At 37.1% G+C, this 16,905-nt stretch overlaps 1 protein-coding gene across 17 annotated transcripts in view; it reads right to left on the bottom strand.

Moving 5' to 3' along the window:
* PLEKHA5 (pleckstrin homology domain containing A5) overlaps positions 1-16,905 on the bottom strand; it is a 163,100-nt gene that overhangs the window by 32,930 nt on the left and 113,265 nt on the right. For 12 of the 17 annotated variants that reach the window (XR_007629916.1, XM_050323612.1, XM_050323619.1 and 9 more), the window contains 5 exons: positions 12,157-12,621; positions 7,072-7,540; positions 5,499-5,582; positions 2,680-2,799; positions 1,939-1,992 (listed from right to left, as the gene is read on the bottom strand). Coding sequence is in view for 15 of the 17 variants with exons in the window: in XM_050323612.1 (XP_050179569.1) it covers positions 1,939-1,992; positions 2,680-2,799; positions 5,499-5,582; positions 7,072-7,540; positions 12,157-12,621 (1,192 nt within the window). In the remaining 2 variants the exon portion in view is untranslated. Of the gene's footprint in view, positions 1-1,938; positions 1,993-2,679; positions 2,800-5,498; positions 5,583-7,071; positions 7,541-12,156; positions 12,622-16,905 lie in introns of those variants that run through there. The other 5 variants (XM_050323622.1, XM_050323614.1, XM_050323623.1 and 2 more) reach the window with 3 other exon arrangements.

Below are 16,905 nucleotides of genomic sequence, written 5' to 3' on the forward strand. Positions count from 1 at the left end.
CTCAGCACACACTTACTATTTATTGTCATGTACAGCACTGAATTCTTTGTGACCAAGAAGGTGAGAGCTGAAGATAACTGGAGTCCCACCACGTGTTTTAGGCAAAGCAGGTTTTGACACTATTTTCAGAGATTAAATACAAGTGAAAATACCTAATTTAATTACAGTGGACACTTAAAATTCAGAGAGGGAAAGTGATTATGCACACTGGTTACAGATATAGCTGACCAGGAGGAAAGACCTTTTGATTTTTTTTCTTTCTTTCCAATATAAAGGAAAATTGACACTGGACAAAGTAATGAAAAGATATAAATGTGATATCACCCTAGAAGCAGTGATACTCAAAGTAAAAAGACTCTCAGGGAGATTAATCTGCTACAGGTAGATAACAGTATTATAAAACAAGAGAAAAAGAGAAAACCTGATCAGAAACTGGGACAAGTATTCCAACCTGTTCTTCCACGATTTTATGTTTAAGGTAATATATTTTAGACTTGATAATGATTTCTTGTGTTAAGAAGTGCATCTCTGGTATAGGCAATTATGGCACAACTATAAGATTTAGACACTTTCCTAAATGAATGCTTACCACACCACATTTCTAAATTTTATCTAATACAAGTAAAAGGAAAATAATTTTTACCACTCCGTATGTTGCACAAAGGCAATTCCCTCCATTTAATCCTGCCCATTATACTCATAAGCTTGGCTGATCAAGCAATAGCTTTACAAGCAATGGTTTTACACTTCACATTGACTGTTATCCTTTCCTGGCAACAAATTACATTGAAGACAGAATGCCTTATTCCAAAACATTATAAACTGGAAATATTTGAGTTGGATGAAATATTTTGGTCTAATTTAGCAAGCAGTGTTCCCCTACTGTTTTGGACCTCCTGCAACTCCTTAAGTAAAACAAGACAGAGATGTTTAGAAATGTGTTGCAATCAACACATTTGTTTTCAAGAGATAATAGGAAAATAAAGTCACTGGGTGAGCCAAGTGGGAGTGTGTATGTCTCTGTGTACAGGTGGGGCTTTTAATTACTCATTGAAATCCCATTAGAGGAATATGTAGGATATAAAAGTTCTAACAGTTGGTTTTAAGTGTAAGGTTCAAAAGTTTCACTCAAAGACAGATTATTAAAAAAAGCCACAGTAATTTTTATATTTTTAACCAATGGTCACCTAGCTGCTTATCTTTCTTCTAAGCACTTACGACTGTCTTTTATAAATGCCAGCAAGAAAAAAATGCCATTTAAAAACTTCTCACACATAAGCTGTACTGAAATCTCATTTGATCGTGAAACAAAGGCATAAAGAGAGGTATGTGATATCACAATTCTTCACTTGGCAATCAATTATGTTAGTGAAGACATAACTGTACCCTCACTTTATAAATTATCAGAAATTGTAAAGAAGTAAAATCTTATTCTTATATAAATCTTCAAGAATTAACTGAGACAAAATGAGAAAATGAGGCATGTTATGATTTGATTAAAACATTTCTTCATGTTTGACCTCCCTTTAATTTAATGTCCTGTAGAAACATCTAACTCTCCTTAATTAGGAAAACAGAAATTTTCAGAAGTATAATTTTTCTATAAATTGCATGTGTGTCATATGAGCTTGGAAATAAATAATGACTTTGGTTAAAGAAGGTAAAACACTACAGTTAGAGTTACTGTAAGAAGGAAATGAAGAACAGAAAAATTAATTGGTGAGTGGCTGCTGTATTCTGACAAATTTTATATCAAGGGCATTTTGTTCCCTATAACATATCACATTCGTAATCAATTAAGACATTCCATGCTATGAGCATCCTCCAACTTGATAAAAAGCACTGAAAATCCTTCTCCCCAAATATTTCCAGCTTTGATTAGGAGCAGGTAAAAAAGCATTAAGGAACTCAAACGCACAAGAAAATTGCAAATCCCACCTGGTGATCCACATATATAGCATTCCTTTGAAGGTGATGTGAAAGAATCTCATTCTAGTAGGCAGCAGGCAGAGGGCAAAAGGAAAGGGACAGAAGGTGCAGAATGCATGAAAAGAGCTTTAAAAGATGTAAACTAGACAGTGATCTTTCTGTTTTATGTAGAAATATAATGCTGGTTTTAACTGCTTTTTTTTGGTGAACTGTTAACAAGTCTTGATCCCGAAACAGAAGCGATAGAAGTTTACCACAAATTAGGCTATGAATCACTATATCACATTTTCTATTTACATCTAAAATATAGTAAGCCCATGTAAATGTCCACTACACAGACAACTATAAACCCTTTGATAAATCTGTGTTTTAAGCAAGTCCTGCTGTTCGCAGACATATTATGAATAAGAAGACATCTGATATGAGGCAGTATAAACAATAAATTCACCTCATGATCTATCACTACTGATTTTGTTTGTGATACCAACAGATTAAGAATCTTTAACTACGACATATTTTAAAATATTCCTCTGTAATTTTGACTGGGCTTATTTCAAAAAGCCCCAAGTAAAACCTCAAAGGGTTAATAGCAGAACACCACGCACACACAAAGAACCCAAAGTTACTCTATTCTACTCACACAACAGTCAAGAAAATTTTGCACCAACAAAGTACAAAGCAAACTTTCGATTAATGGATGACTACAGGTTAGTGAGAATGGTACATGACACACATTGCTTTATAGCTGACCTTTGGGCTGCTGGCCTCAAGTTTTAGTTGCATGAGCTGTGCTAGTGTGTGTTCCCGGATACTACTCAGTTCCGCTTGCTGCCGTCTCAGCTTTATTAGCAGCAGCGTGAGCTCCTCTGGCTGAAGGAGTGCAGTGTGAGAAGCCAAAGAGTAGAAAAAAGGTTAATTGGTATCCCAAACAACACTTAAATAAAATAAGGCTTCTGAGTATCTTTCTTACAGAAAAAAACCCCAACTTTCGACAGCGATACAACAGAAGAAACACCATCTTATCCCTCAAATCAACCACTTTCAAATATATAAATGAAAGGTTAACTTTAACTGCTCAAAACGATTGACATTGTAATGCTGTAAAAGTGAAACATTCTGTATTAAAAAACAAAAATAAGGGAGGACTTTGCAGGACAAAGTCTTTGCAGTCCTCACGCTTCCTCTGACATGCATATCAAATTGATGATATTGGCTTAAGAGGAGGGGGAGGTAATTCTGGCTCTTAGGATATCACTACCTGTACATGAACAGCCATTTGAGCTTGGTGAAAGAATCAAAACATGCCCTCAAGAAAGTTTAGTTTTTAAAATAATTCTTCAAATGTATGCATCAAAACTGAGAGCAAAAATAATGAAAAATCCATCTTAACTGAACTGCCTCAGAAACCATCACCTTTCACAAAGTAAAACTAAACAAGCATGACAAAAATAATTTTCCATCACACCTTTCACAGGTCTGAGGCTATCAGTTATTTTATTGCTTTATGACTAAGCTGTATGATAAAGCCTTAGGAAGGGATGAGTAACAGTATTTAAACCACAAGATTATATATATTATGGAAATAATGTCACACTCAAATGGGTATTTGTCAGGTAATTCCACACAGATCAGTTTAGATCAGTTTGGGAAACTATCTGAACCATTCCTGGGAACCATTTTCTATTAGCAATACTTCAAAGAAAACAAACCACTTAACATCACAAGTATTTTTTTTGTTATGTTTGTGTTTGCTGCTGTTTCTTACACTTCTCCAGAAGTCAATCTTACCAGAGGTTAAATATGCACCCAGCATTTTGATTTTCTCACAAGTTCTGCGAGTTAAACAAAACCCAAACACAGAAACCTTTTAAAACCCAGCTTGCTGTCTCCCAAAGTCACAGAATTTCCCCAAAGCAAAGAAGTAAGGAAAAAAAGCTCCAGAGAACCATGTACTGAAACAGTGAAAAACATATACCAGTTTCTTAGAATAAAGAGGAAACATCCCTGAGAATAAGCATGGCACTGGCACCGTTGTGAGCCGGGGCCAGAGCAGCCCACAAGAGGGAGCAAGGGATTTCCACACAGCTTCAGTTGGCAAAACCATTTGCTTTGAGGGAAAACCAACACCAAACCCAAACTGGCTGTGGCAGTTTTGGTTCTTACACTACTCTCTCAGTACCTGGATTTAAAATACTTAATTTCAGAGAGTAAATGTAAGAATCTAGACTGCTATTCAAGGCGTTTTCATGTTCTCTCCAAAAATAGGTGACAGTGCGTTCAGTCTGAAAATTAACATCAATTCAAAGCACAAGACATCTTATTTTTAGGAATATGAGAACTGGAAGTAGCATCTTCAAGCAAAAGGAACATTGATCCACTCTTACAAGGTCAAAACTCCTCTCGGTATGTTCTGCAAAAGCCCGATTTTAGTGCATTAGGAATAAAATATTTAATGGCACTTAAATCCAATGTTTGCAAGTAAGCCTTTTTCCAAAGAGGAGCCCATCAAATCATATTTCCTACTCGTCTCTAGACATTCCTAATGTTGCAAAGATGTTTGACGCTGCTGCAAGTGCTGTGCATCTGACACAGCTCTTGGGACTCTTGCAACAACCACAGAGCTCTTCAGAGCTGCCTACAGGTTCCCTCCTCTGCCCCTGCAACGCTCGTGCTGTTGGGGACAGGACTTCTGGTTTCCACAGGCAGAAGCTTGGACCTCCTTGCCCCTTACCCTCCTCATCAGCCCAGCTCCAGCAGGGCCGAGGAGAGCTGAGGAGGCCCTGAACCCAAAGAAACGTCTGTAAGGCACCACTGCCCAAGGCCAACCCGCAAATTCCCGGAGGCGCCAGAGATTTGTGCTGGGAAGTGCAAGAAACAGGGATTGAAGCAGCGGAAGGACTGACTGTGAGTTGCTGCCCACTGTGTGATTTAAAAAAAAAAATCTGGGTTCTTAATTCATAACTCTCGAAATCAGTAATTTCAGATGGACAGAGAAGGATTATGGAATGGAGGCAGAAACTGGTCAAGAAAATAACATAAATCGAGGACAATATCTTAGATTTTGGCTGAATCATGTTGCAGTAAGGAAGGAGAACCGTATTCACCAATATTACTTTGATGAAATACCTTCAATGAGAATTTCAGCTCTACCACACTAAAATGGGAGATGTCAGAAAGGCCAATTATACAAAATGCAGTTTTAGTATCTTTTAGATTTCCAAAAAAGCCAAACATGACTTCTAGGTTTTTCTAAATAATTAATGGAGAAATAAGTGTTCTGTGATGTATTCTACCCTCTCCCAGGAATTTCAGCAATGTATCAATGATAATTAAAACATAATAAATCTATATTTCTCAAAGAAAATCTTGACTCAGCAGCTATATGATATTCTCAGAATTCAGTGGAAATACAGAGTATTTCTTTACTTACAACAAAAATCTCTGATAATTAAAATAAAGGCTATGTTTAATGCAAGCTTTGAATACAATAAGATTTCAGTGTTGCCTCTTCCTATTTAAAGAATTATTCTTAAAAGCCCCTGATGCACAAAATAAAAAAAGCAACTCACTGTTTTGCCTTGGAGGCTCTGAGGAGTAACAGGCTGTAAACTCAGAGCTGCTGGCATCGACCTTCTGTCGGGTACAAAGACATGCTGCACAAAAAAAAAAAGTAGAAAAACTTTTAAATGTTAAAAAAAAAAAAAAAAAATCAAGCCAACTTCACACTCATGAAAATTTGCTATGGTTTGTGCCCGTCATGCTCCCTGCTGAACTACCACGTAGGACACTCAAGAAGTCTACCTCTAAATTTTAGAAATATCTCAACTTGTATCATTCACTTAATTAACAGTTTTCCCTTGTTGTTGCCTGACTGATAGCCTGTGCAAACAACAATTTTAGTTTTTCATCTCCCATTGAAAGACCTATGATCTCTATGAAGATGGGGTCTAAGTCTTTAATTTAACCCTACTGATTTCAATCAATCAGTTTCCTAATTACCCAATCTTCAAAACAGGTCTGTGTTTTTAAGTTAACAGCAAAAGCTGGTTGTGTAACTAATGAAGAACAAACCAAATAGCTTGAAAAACCAAAGGGAAACATTAGTATTGTGTAAAAGATACTAAATATGAAATGAAACACTAGCATAAAGTGTTTGACAAGGAAAAATATCAGGAAGCAAAACATAGCTGAAAGAACAAGTAAGCACATGCTCTGCTGCACTGACATGGTGATATTGGTCAGATGTGTGAGAGGCACTGATTACTAAATTGCCAGAGCAGTTGAGACATAAAGGATGTCAAAACAAAATGACTCCTTTGTTGATAGAGACCTGTAAACTTTGAAATCCAAGACTTAATCATCAACTCTAAGTTGCTCAAATTGCTTTAAGATGCAGTTACAGATTCTTTTTGCCTGCATCAAGAAACATAGAGATAAAGTTTTTTGAAAAAATGCTCAGGAGCATTTTACATCAACTGAAGGAGTAATTTTTATGTAATTATTTCCAATCTATTAAAAACTATGAAAGCACAAGCATGACAAATACAGCAGAGCCATACACAGCACCCAAGTTTAGAATTCTCCACGTCTCCCACTCACTGGTGAAGACCAGCAGAGTTAACTCTAGTCAAGCACTAAGGTTGTGTGCATTTAGACTCCAATCTTTAGGGATCCCCCTAACAAGTCAAAAGTATAAAAACAAACAGTGTTCTGTCTTCTGCTGGAACCCAAGGCAGCCAAACTTGTGGCTGAAGAATAGAGAAGAGCATGTGGAAAGAAACCTGGGATTTTGAGTCCTCTGGGAGCTAGAAAGGGGAAAGAATTCTGTACATACAAAAACTTTTCTGAATAATTTGCCCATTGACTCCTTTTTATTTTCTTTAGAGAAACGTTAATACCATGGGCAGTAATATTAGGACAGCATGTTTTCACCTAGCATATGAGAAAAATGCCTTTTTACTACCTTTAGATTTTTAAGTACTTTTTAAAATCAAACCTTTCTCCATGAAAACAGCAACGTCACTTAAACTTCGTTATAATAAAATATACTACAGTGCAACACGAGTTTTACAGTAATCACATACTTCCTACTAAACATCCTCGTAAATAAGATTTTATAGCTATCAAATGAAGTGTTTTTACCTTGGTATGATGCGCCCTGTGCCTGCGATCGATGGTCACATCCCCCCTTTGCACTGGCGATGACACTTCCGACCGGTAGGTCCGCTGTGGGGAATACCCTTGGAAACCAGCGATGGAGCCGTGAGAAGGCGAGGTGGGAATCGAATGCATGGTCTGATCAGAAATGTTAATCATAGTTTTTGGGCTACTTATAGTACTGTGCCTAGTCAGAGTTGTCTGCTTGTTGTAGAACTGGCGCTGCTGCCACTCGTAGAGCTGCCACATCGTGTCGTCGCGCATCGACCTGCGCTTCTCCTCGGCGGTGACGGGTCCCATGGCTCTGTCGTAGGCCGAGGGTGCCACGCTGCAGAGGCTCTCTGGACGTGCCTTGCTGTTCCTTGGCAGTGTTCTGTAGCCCTCTGGGTACCGGGGTAAGACCTGAGGGCGATGGCTCGGCATGTTCCTCGGCAACGTCTGGTAAGAGATTACGCTGAAACACAAATTTTCTTTTTGTCAGTGGACAGCATTAATATTATGGCAATGCTAAGTTTTTCAGTATGGGTTAGTTTTATCTAGCTGACTCTTACCTTTTTTAATACTTCAAACGCCATTTAGAAAACATGGAAGACAATCAAGACAACAATTAAAGAATCAATTGTAATGACAATGCACTGCAGCAGCCAAAACTGGATCCCTCTCTCTATTAGCTCTTGATGATATAATCTGTATTTCATCTTTTCACCAGTCTAGTAGTATCAAGTTTAGATCACATCGTCCAACTTATCTATATGCTGGATAGGTCAAAGTTTTTAAAGCTTTAATGTTCTCTTTTTCAAAAGTGACAAAATATCCCGTTGTTTCCCCAAGAAAATCTTGAGCAATTACTATGGACATTAAAAAAAAAAAAAAGATTCTTTTAACAGCAGACCAAAGAAAAACTGCAGTAATTGTCTAAAGAAATTATGTTTTGTAAATGTCAAGGATAATCCGTTCCACATCAGCCATTCAAGCAAAACAAACAGCAAAATATTTCTTTGTTTGATAATAAAATTGTATTGCTTTTCAACTCAGATATGAATTCAAAGGCTTATTCTTTAATTTGCTGCCACATTAAAATTCTGGAGTGCTAGTCATTTAGCAACTTTCAGCACTAGTTGAAATGCAGAATTTTCCATGCCGAGTATCGACGCGTGCCTAAGTGTGACAAAGCACTTCTTGTTTTTCTTTCAGAGGTCACAATCTAGGTCATAAACATTGATTCATTCATCCCTTATCTAAAACGCAAATGAGCACCTCTTAAAACCTTTTGTTACTTATCATGCATACGACAGATGCTTGCTCGGAGACAACTCACACTGGGCAGCATTTAACCATCAGAGGGCAGCAGCTTCCAGCTACACCCCTCACTAACTCCAACTAAAATCCCTGCCACCACCAGAACCTGAAGATGGCTTTGAATTACTCCAGTGCCACAAAAAACATTAAAGGAACGGTGTAGAGCAAATGGAAAGGTAAACCAGCATAAAGCATGTTAGATCCTTATGGAATAACTATCAAGGATATTGATGATGGTAAACCCCATTTTTCACTGAAAATAGTTAAGCTGAGTATTTATGGTCACCTGTTACATTTTGGAGATGAAAACTGCTATAAAGAGCTTTACATATAAAATCTGCTACAGTTTCTGAAGCTTTTCAAGAATTAATGAAGTATTATCCCCATTTTGTAGATTGGGCAGCTTTCCATTCTCACAGGAAAATAAAAAGAGGGAAAGAGATTCTAAGTCCTAGTCTTTTGCTGCAAAATCTGCTTAAATAGCTCTAAATTTCTTCAGTAACATACCATTAATTAGAAGGTTTTTCTCCATCTCCATATTTAAAAACAAACAAGATGCTTTTGAGTTCCATTTCTAACTTTCAAAATGTAAGTGCAGCTATACCCCACAACAGGTATAGTGAAGCTTGACATTTTCATGAAGATATTTGGCAGTAACAGCCACCTCACTCACTAAAGCTCCTCTCCTGTTTTATTAATTAAATGAGCATTGTAATCCTATTGGCTCCTTGAGATATCCTGAACAACTTGAAGAACAGCTGTCTGAAATTGTTACTCTGTTAAAGATAGCCATTTAAAGTCTGCGTGCAATTACTTATATTCTAGAACATTTAGAAAGATAACAAAATCCATCTTCAATTGTTAAACCATGAAAATCGTAAAAAGCCCAATCCCCTCAGTGTCAAGCCTTGTTTTACATAATTCAATAAAATCAAAAGAGATACATCTATGTACTGTTGATATTTGCAAAAATACCATTCTAGTCAAACCCAAAAACCAACCCTTACATACAAGGGGAGACTGCAGCAACTGGGTTTGAGGTTCCAAAATATTTCTGCAGCTGCCATCATAAATAGCTCCTTATAAATGCTTCCATATGGAAAAAAGGCTTCCAGGTTTGTTCACAGACTCCTAATAGACATCTTTAGAGGCTGTCTCTAGGCTTACTGTTGGGTAGCTATAGTGGTTCTGGTCCAAGCTGGACTATTTGGGAAAGCAACTTTGCTGCTAAACCTTTAGGGGCTCAGTTCTGCAATGTTATGAATACCATCAGACTGGAACCTCAAAACAGTCCTTCATCCTAAAGAACAGAGCAGAGCTACCTCCTGGCCCAGAATACAGAACTTCCACATGGGAATTCCGCAAAGGGTGGCACAGAGTGAAGACAGAAACCTGGTGCATTATTTAGGATGAGGTTTATATGGGCAAGGTGAGAAACAGTCTCACATCTGGGGTTAGCAACGTAATACATCAATACCATGCAACTCTTCTGTATTTTTTCACATTTGAAAGACCACTTAACTGAACCGCTTTTGGTGAAAACATTTATTCAGACGTGACTTGTGCAAAATTAATTCAATAAAATGATACTGAAATGGAATGTGTTCATTTTTTTATTTGAAACACATTTATTTTTAGTTTTCAAAAAGGTTTGTCTTCCCCAAGGCAGCAATTGTCTTTATTCACGTGGCTCTTAAAAGCTAGATGTCTAGATCCATGGAAATGGCAAATAACAGCTTTGAGAACTAAAACCTACGTTGTAATCATTCTCATTACTTGGATAATCAAACCACTAAGGGGTCAGCCTATTCCTCTAAAAAATTAGTAGTTGTATAGTGAACCTTTCTCATTGCACATTGAGGACAGCTAAGAGCTCCTATTTTACATATAGTTATTTACTGAAGCTATTTGTTGACATTTAAGCATTCTTAATGTGCTGATTTCTTTCAGTCTGACATCAGAGATCCTCAGTTTGGTCCTCCATGATTTCTCTAGCACATGAGAGAGACAGATGCAATGGAAAGCAGCTTTGTTAGAAGTCAGCAACTTTTCCCCTTTATGTGAAGACTACTTTATTCAAAAATTCAAGTTATGAGTTGAACAGGTCTTACTACAAACAGCCTTATTAGCCTCTCACCCCAACCTTAGGCTTTAACGTAAGCTTGGAGCTTCTTTCTACTCTAATTCTTTAATTCTACTTAAACTGCTGTCTCCAAACAGAGAGTGGCAATCTGAACAAAAATAAAATTTTAAATTTAAATGAAATCACATTTAAAAGACATCACTGTATACATTAGAAAATTTGGATCATTATTCAAGGCCCTTTCCACACAAAGCAAAAAGGATAGCTCAAGGCCAATTCTTTTTCAGTTTTTGATACTTTTATGTAGAACTGCATTTGAATGCACACCCTTTAATGCTATCAATGCCACCCTTATTTAGGCAGCAAGTGTTCCCTGTAGTCAAGAATAAAATATTGTTAATTAGTAACATATTGTTAATGGCTCTTGCTTGTATTTGATTCCCACAATGAAATCAGTTTTAGGGGTTTTACACTTGTTCACAATTGAAAAATAGCAAAGCTATTCTAATTTCTACTGTTTGGTTGCAAGTTTTACAGTCCAATAAAAAAAATTAACTGCATCAGAGAGCCCTCTTGGTTCTCATTATGCAAACATGCATAATAAAATAAATGTCAGGGTGTGCAAAGCACTGTCTGCATTGCCAGTCCAAACTTGATCAAAATACTTACATTGAGTATTTCATGAAACAACACATTAACAATTCCTAATTATATCTAATGAAGGACTAAAGGCAATGAAGAAATTTTCAACCAACTCTGGCAAGCAGAAGTCAAGCTAATGGAAGTTTCTCAAGATTTTACAAAAATTGAAAAGCCCCCAACCTGAATTTTGAAATTTGTGGAAAACACATTTTCTGAACTTTGTTCTACCTTAACCTCTACTCTGCCATCTATCTTACACACTCACTCCCTAATTTCCAGCTCTTCAAAATTTCTCCAGTGATAGCATCTCCATACTTCCTATCAAATGTAATATTAAAACCTTTTATATTTTACTGCTAGAGCTGCTTGTCTGTAAGCCAGCCTGGAAGCAAAGTCCCTACACTTCTGTCAGACAGAGAAACTGCTATCAGCATGACATTCAACAGTGTCAATCATTCACAGGTAATTTTAAAGCTTCATGAATAAGCACTAGAACTCAATATTATAACTGGGAGATACTCAATTTCATAAGAAGAGAAGCTTTAAGCATCAAGTTAGTTAAATTTCTGTCTTACTGTTAAGTAAAGTTTCTGTCTCTCTTCAATTAAAGCTTGTTTAAAGTTTAAAAGATCCCTGGAATATTTTCTATGAATTTTAAATAAAATATTATTACAAGAATTTGTGAATAAAAAATCCAGAAGACAGGGCAATTTCAATAACACATTTTAAGAGGAAAGGGAATTGCTACGATTGATGACATCTCTCTACTAGGACAGAGAAATGTCTAACACCCCAAAATGGTTTCTGGCCATTTTTATTTATTGAGTTATTAATATACTTTAATTAATAATATTCACTCCAATGGTAATGAAAGAGAAACTTCAATGAAATTGTTCTGAGCAGTCACCCAGGCACTTCTTACAGAGAACAATGAATAATGTATTTATGTCATACGGACCAACGAACCTCAACAGGATACACGTGTAAGTATTATCTGCTAGAAAGGCTGGCAGGAAAAATAGTAATTATTACTTCACAGTACTTACCCTCTTGTTTCCTCTTCTTGTCCTTTTCCTCTCTGTATTTTAATCCACTGTTCCAGCTGCAGCATGGAGTTGGTTCTCTGCATGACCCGCTCAGAGTCCACGTGTGACGGCACCGCGTTGTGATGAGCTCCATCCGCAGCGTCCGCCAGGACAACCCCACCTTTACTCTCAGACCCATTCAAATGGACTGGTCTGAAGTGTCCAGCCTGGATCGTGCTTATGGGCAAAGTCCTGTACTCGGATCCCAAAGGATTTAGCTTCACACTGTTAATTTTTGTTAATGGTTTATCTTGCCCAACTTTCTGGAACCCGTACTTTTCGGCTTCCAAAGCTTTCTTCTCCTCGTTTTTGTTCACTTCTTTGTTTTTCTGGTTATTTTGTGCCTCTGGCTTAATTAGCACCCGGTGGTTTGAAATATTATTTGCCTCTCGAGGTGATGTATTTTCAATGGTTAGCTTCTCAATTCTGGAAGGGAATATATGACAAGTTATAATATTGACAACCAACAGAACATTCATTAAAATAGAAATAAAAAATTGAAAGTGAATATATTGGTATTTATCACGGTTATTTCAGTGAATCCCTGTCCAGATATTTTATAACAATATCTTGACTATGAGACAGAAAAATCAGGACATATTTTCACAATAATCAAGGATGGGTTGTAGGTTTTGTTGCTCTTGGATATTCTGGTTTTGTTGTTGTTGTTATTGCTGGATTTTTTGTTTGTTTGTTTGTTTTTAATTTTGTTTTGGGGTTGGTGGTAGTGTTTGGTTGGTTTGTTTTTTGGTTGGCTGATTTGGGGTTTTCTGGTTCGAAAGTGTGAGTATTTTTTCTTCTACACTTCTTTCTTTGCTATTTTAAAAGCAATTATTACACGAGGTAAATTTTTTAAGTCACCCTTCAATTAACCCCTTAGAGAAAATGTGCACAAGAGGAAATAAAGCCAGAGTCTGAAAAAGTGGATGTAAGTTCCTGGAGGGCTGCACGTTCAAGAAGTAAAAATATTCAGTGGTTCTCTAAGAGCTACAGCTTCCAAATGTCAACAGACTGGAATTCAGATGATTTTTAAAGTCAACTTGTGATTCACAATACTGCTGAATTTAACATATAATGTTAAAGAAACATTTAAAGAAAGCAAATGACTTTTCATGGTCACTGGTATCAATTAGGTTTCTCCAGTATGTTATCGCTTTGGCTTGCATAGACTTTGTGGGAAATGACTGTGGCTTTTCTAAATTTAAGGGGGAAAACAGCTGCTGACTTAAGGAACTGTACCACAGTTAAGGAACTTTTTCCATACTGGGACCTGAACTTCAAGTCCAGCCCAAACAGTGACTTTTTCAGTTCACTAGGAAAAAAAACCCCACCACTTTAAAATGTTTTGATCAACATTTTTTGGTATGGGAGCAAAAAAGAGGAAGAGATACAATTTTTTAAGATTACATCTCTGCATAAAACCAAACTAAGAACAACACTTTATTTTTAGGATGATGTCAAATCAACCTTTCACAAATCAACCTTTTCATAGTTTTGCATCTTTTTTGCAAATGCATTATTCATCTTTATAACTGTGGCCAGTTCAAGTGTCTGTAAAAAGGCCATCACACATACAAAGCTGACCAAGGGTACAGATGGAACCACTCCTCTGAAAAGGGCTCTAATTCCAAGCAGACTAACTACATGCATGGCTGTAAACATTATTGTTTACCCCATCTTGAACAAGAGGCTTAGTTGTTCAACAAGTCCACACTTCCCCACCACATTATTTAAGTTGTGAATTCCCAAAAGGCCAGCTAATTTGGGACAGAACCTCTGCAAATGCCTAAAGGACAGAAAACTGTACGGTCCTAATAAAATACCACCCACTGCTAATAATATTGGACACTTAATTTTAAATGCACCTCCCACGACCACCCTACTCTTGCTATGAATGCTCTGTGATGTGGAAGGAATCAAGAGACTCCTGCCTTGACAAATACACCATTTCAAACACATCACTCAGAAACAGCAAGACATCCATGTCCTCTGGATAGTGTGTGTGAGTTAAGACAAAATGCTTGTGTACTCTGCATGATAACAAGGGTGGTTTTTTTTTTTTTCCCTATGCCTCTTCCTCACATAGCTGTGATGACCCCAATCTCTGCTTGATACTTCATGATGTTATAAAAGTCCCCCAAAATTCACTCTAAAAGTGAATATAAGTAGGTCAAAATAGTCCTTGTCTTTCAGTGATTATTCCTGAGCTGCCAACGTGAAAGTGTCCACACATGTCAAATGTGCTGCAAATGAAAACATTCATACCCATAATCTAACATGAACATCTCTTTGGCTATGTATGTTGGCATTATTTTTAAACATGGTGTTTTTTCTCATGCATCACTATTAAATGCAGATGTTGGATCCATCTGATGTTTTCTGCTAGAAGAAAGGACTGTGTAATGTTTCTGCCAACCATAATTTCTAGAGGAAAAAAATCTCGATGCTGAAACAGTTTTTACGTAGACTTTTGTGAGGGAGGTGGAACTACTACACCTACATCACCTCTTCTATAATTTCCAGGTATCAGCAAAGAAATGCTATGCTAATCTCCTACTAAAATTTAAAAGTGAGGGGTTTTTTAATTTACTTTTTTTGTCCCTGAGACTTCAAATTGTTCTGAAGCCCAAATATTTCTGCCTAGGTTCCTTCTCAAGACTATGGGAAAAAAAAAATGGATCACTTCCTCATTCCCACCTTAAAACTCTACTACCTAGTCTTCTACCAAAAACTAAAGGAATTCCCCAAACAGGAATCTGAATGAAAAATTCTATTTCCCACAATTATCAAGTCAAAAAAAGGCATTAAGATTTTATCTTTCAGCCAGAACTCAAGAGTTCACAAATGAATGTATGGATTAGCTTGCAAATAATCCTAAACATGGGCATTAATATATGCAGCATGCCTTAAGAGCACCACTTATCCCTTTATGTAACACTTCCTATAAATTTTTCTCAAGCTTTACGGCAGAGAAACAGCTGCCATTTTACAGATGGAAAATCCACAGTGCAGAGGGAGAGTGGCATCTCTAAGGACATTCATCACTCATGTGGTCAAGACTCAGAACAGTGTCTGATCCACAGTCTCACACTGCTTTCCACTGTCTGTCCTAATTAAAAAAAAAAAACAAAACCAAAAACAAAAACCAAACCAACAAACCCCCAAATCACAGAACTGTTTTTCCATGCAATCTCAGTGCTGTATCACTGGTTACTATGGTTATACACAGGAGAGCCAAACATTTAGATCTGACATTCTTTGTAATGGTGTAGAGCCTGAATGACTGATGTTCAAACAGACTTCTGGTCCCCCCTCTAACTTGGTGCACCAAATCAGTCAGCTCTGTGTGAGCAAGGGATCTCTTTCCACAGTGAAGGATGCAAGAGGGAAAAAAAATTATCAGAAACTAACAGGCAAATGTAAGAAACATAAATCCATATGTATATTTGGCTCCATATTTATAGCTAGCTCTCAAAGACTGGCAGGCTATTTGAGGACGGGATAGGGAGAAGAGGAAGAGAATGAGCACTGAACACGTGTCTTTCAGCATATGCTGGATGCAATTTATAGACTCCTACAACCCAAAAGGAATAATATGTACGGAAATGTAATACAAGAAAAGTACTGTTTTACGCTGATTTATATAAATAAGGAATTCTGAAAGGGTTGGGGAGGGGAAGCATGTAATTAATTATCAGATGGATGCGATGCCTGTGATTTAACAAAGCCAGGCAGGGGCATTTGGAAAGAAAAAGCCATCTTTTCCAAGCACAGTGACGTCAGTAAACCTCCACTGTGGATGTCACTATGCTAACAAGTGCTTTTTTGGCAGCCTAGCTTATGCTGTTCAGGAAAAGTAACTACATCAGGAGGAAAAGAAATATCTTTTCTTAGTACATCCTGCATCCCTGAGAAGAAACAAAGGCTCCAATACACAAGCTGACAGTGAAAGGCTAGAAAAATGACACTCAAAAATGGAGAGCAGAGAAATCAGTATTTAGGGTGAAAATGTTAAATCAATATGCTGGTTGGACATTACCACCTACAGACACAAGCAAGTACTCAGATCCAACTCAACTGTGGCCCACAGTCACACAACGTGGAATAACCAAGATGTTTTGCTGACCCAGAGGGGCTGTTTTGAGTCAAAATTTTGGGTTAAAAGATCCTCATTGACTACATTATTTGTGTTTAATTATTTTGGTAAGTCTCTCAGTACACCATTAAACTTGAATTTACTATCTAGGTAAATTAAAAATGTTTAGAAAGGAGTAATTACAATTAAGTCAATAGGACCAAACAGTATTTGTCCTTCCCTGCAGCGATACATCAGAAGGGAGTTTTTCTGCTGTTAATGCAGATTAGTTTTGAGAGAACTGGTTACATTTTTATTTTCTCACCTTCTGTTTTATATGGCTAACTCTAAGTGGAAACTAATAGTTTATGGGAAACAGGTAACCCTCCTTCCCCCAGCTTAATGCTTTAAATATTCCTTTTATCTTTTTTTCTCTCCAAGGAACTCACATCCCCAGAAAAACAGACACAGATTAAAACCCTAAAATTATTTAAAGCTAAAACATTTGGTTTAACAGACTGTTGGGTTTGATTTCCAGAGTACCATAAGCAGTGAAACACCTTGATTTCTAGATTTAAAGAACTATACTGCAAAAACTCTTGGCTTATCATTGGGTATTTTACATTTAACAAGCA

Source organism: Myiozetetes cayanensis, unplaced genomic scaffold, assembly GCF_022539395.1.
Source record: "Myiozetetes cayanensis isolate MyiCay16 unplaced genomic scaffold, myiCay2020 scf3, whole genome shotgun sequence".
NCBI lineage: Eukaryota > Metazoa > Chordata > Aves > Passeriformes > Tyrannidae > Myiozetetes > Myiozetetes cayanensis.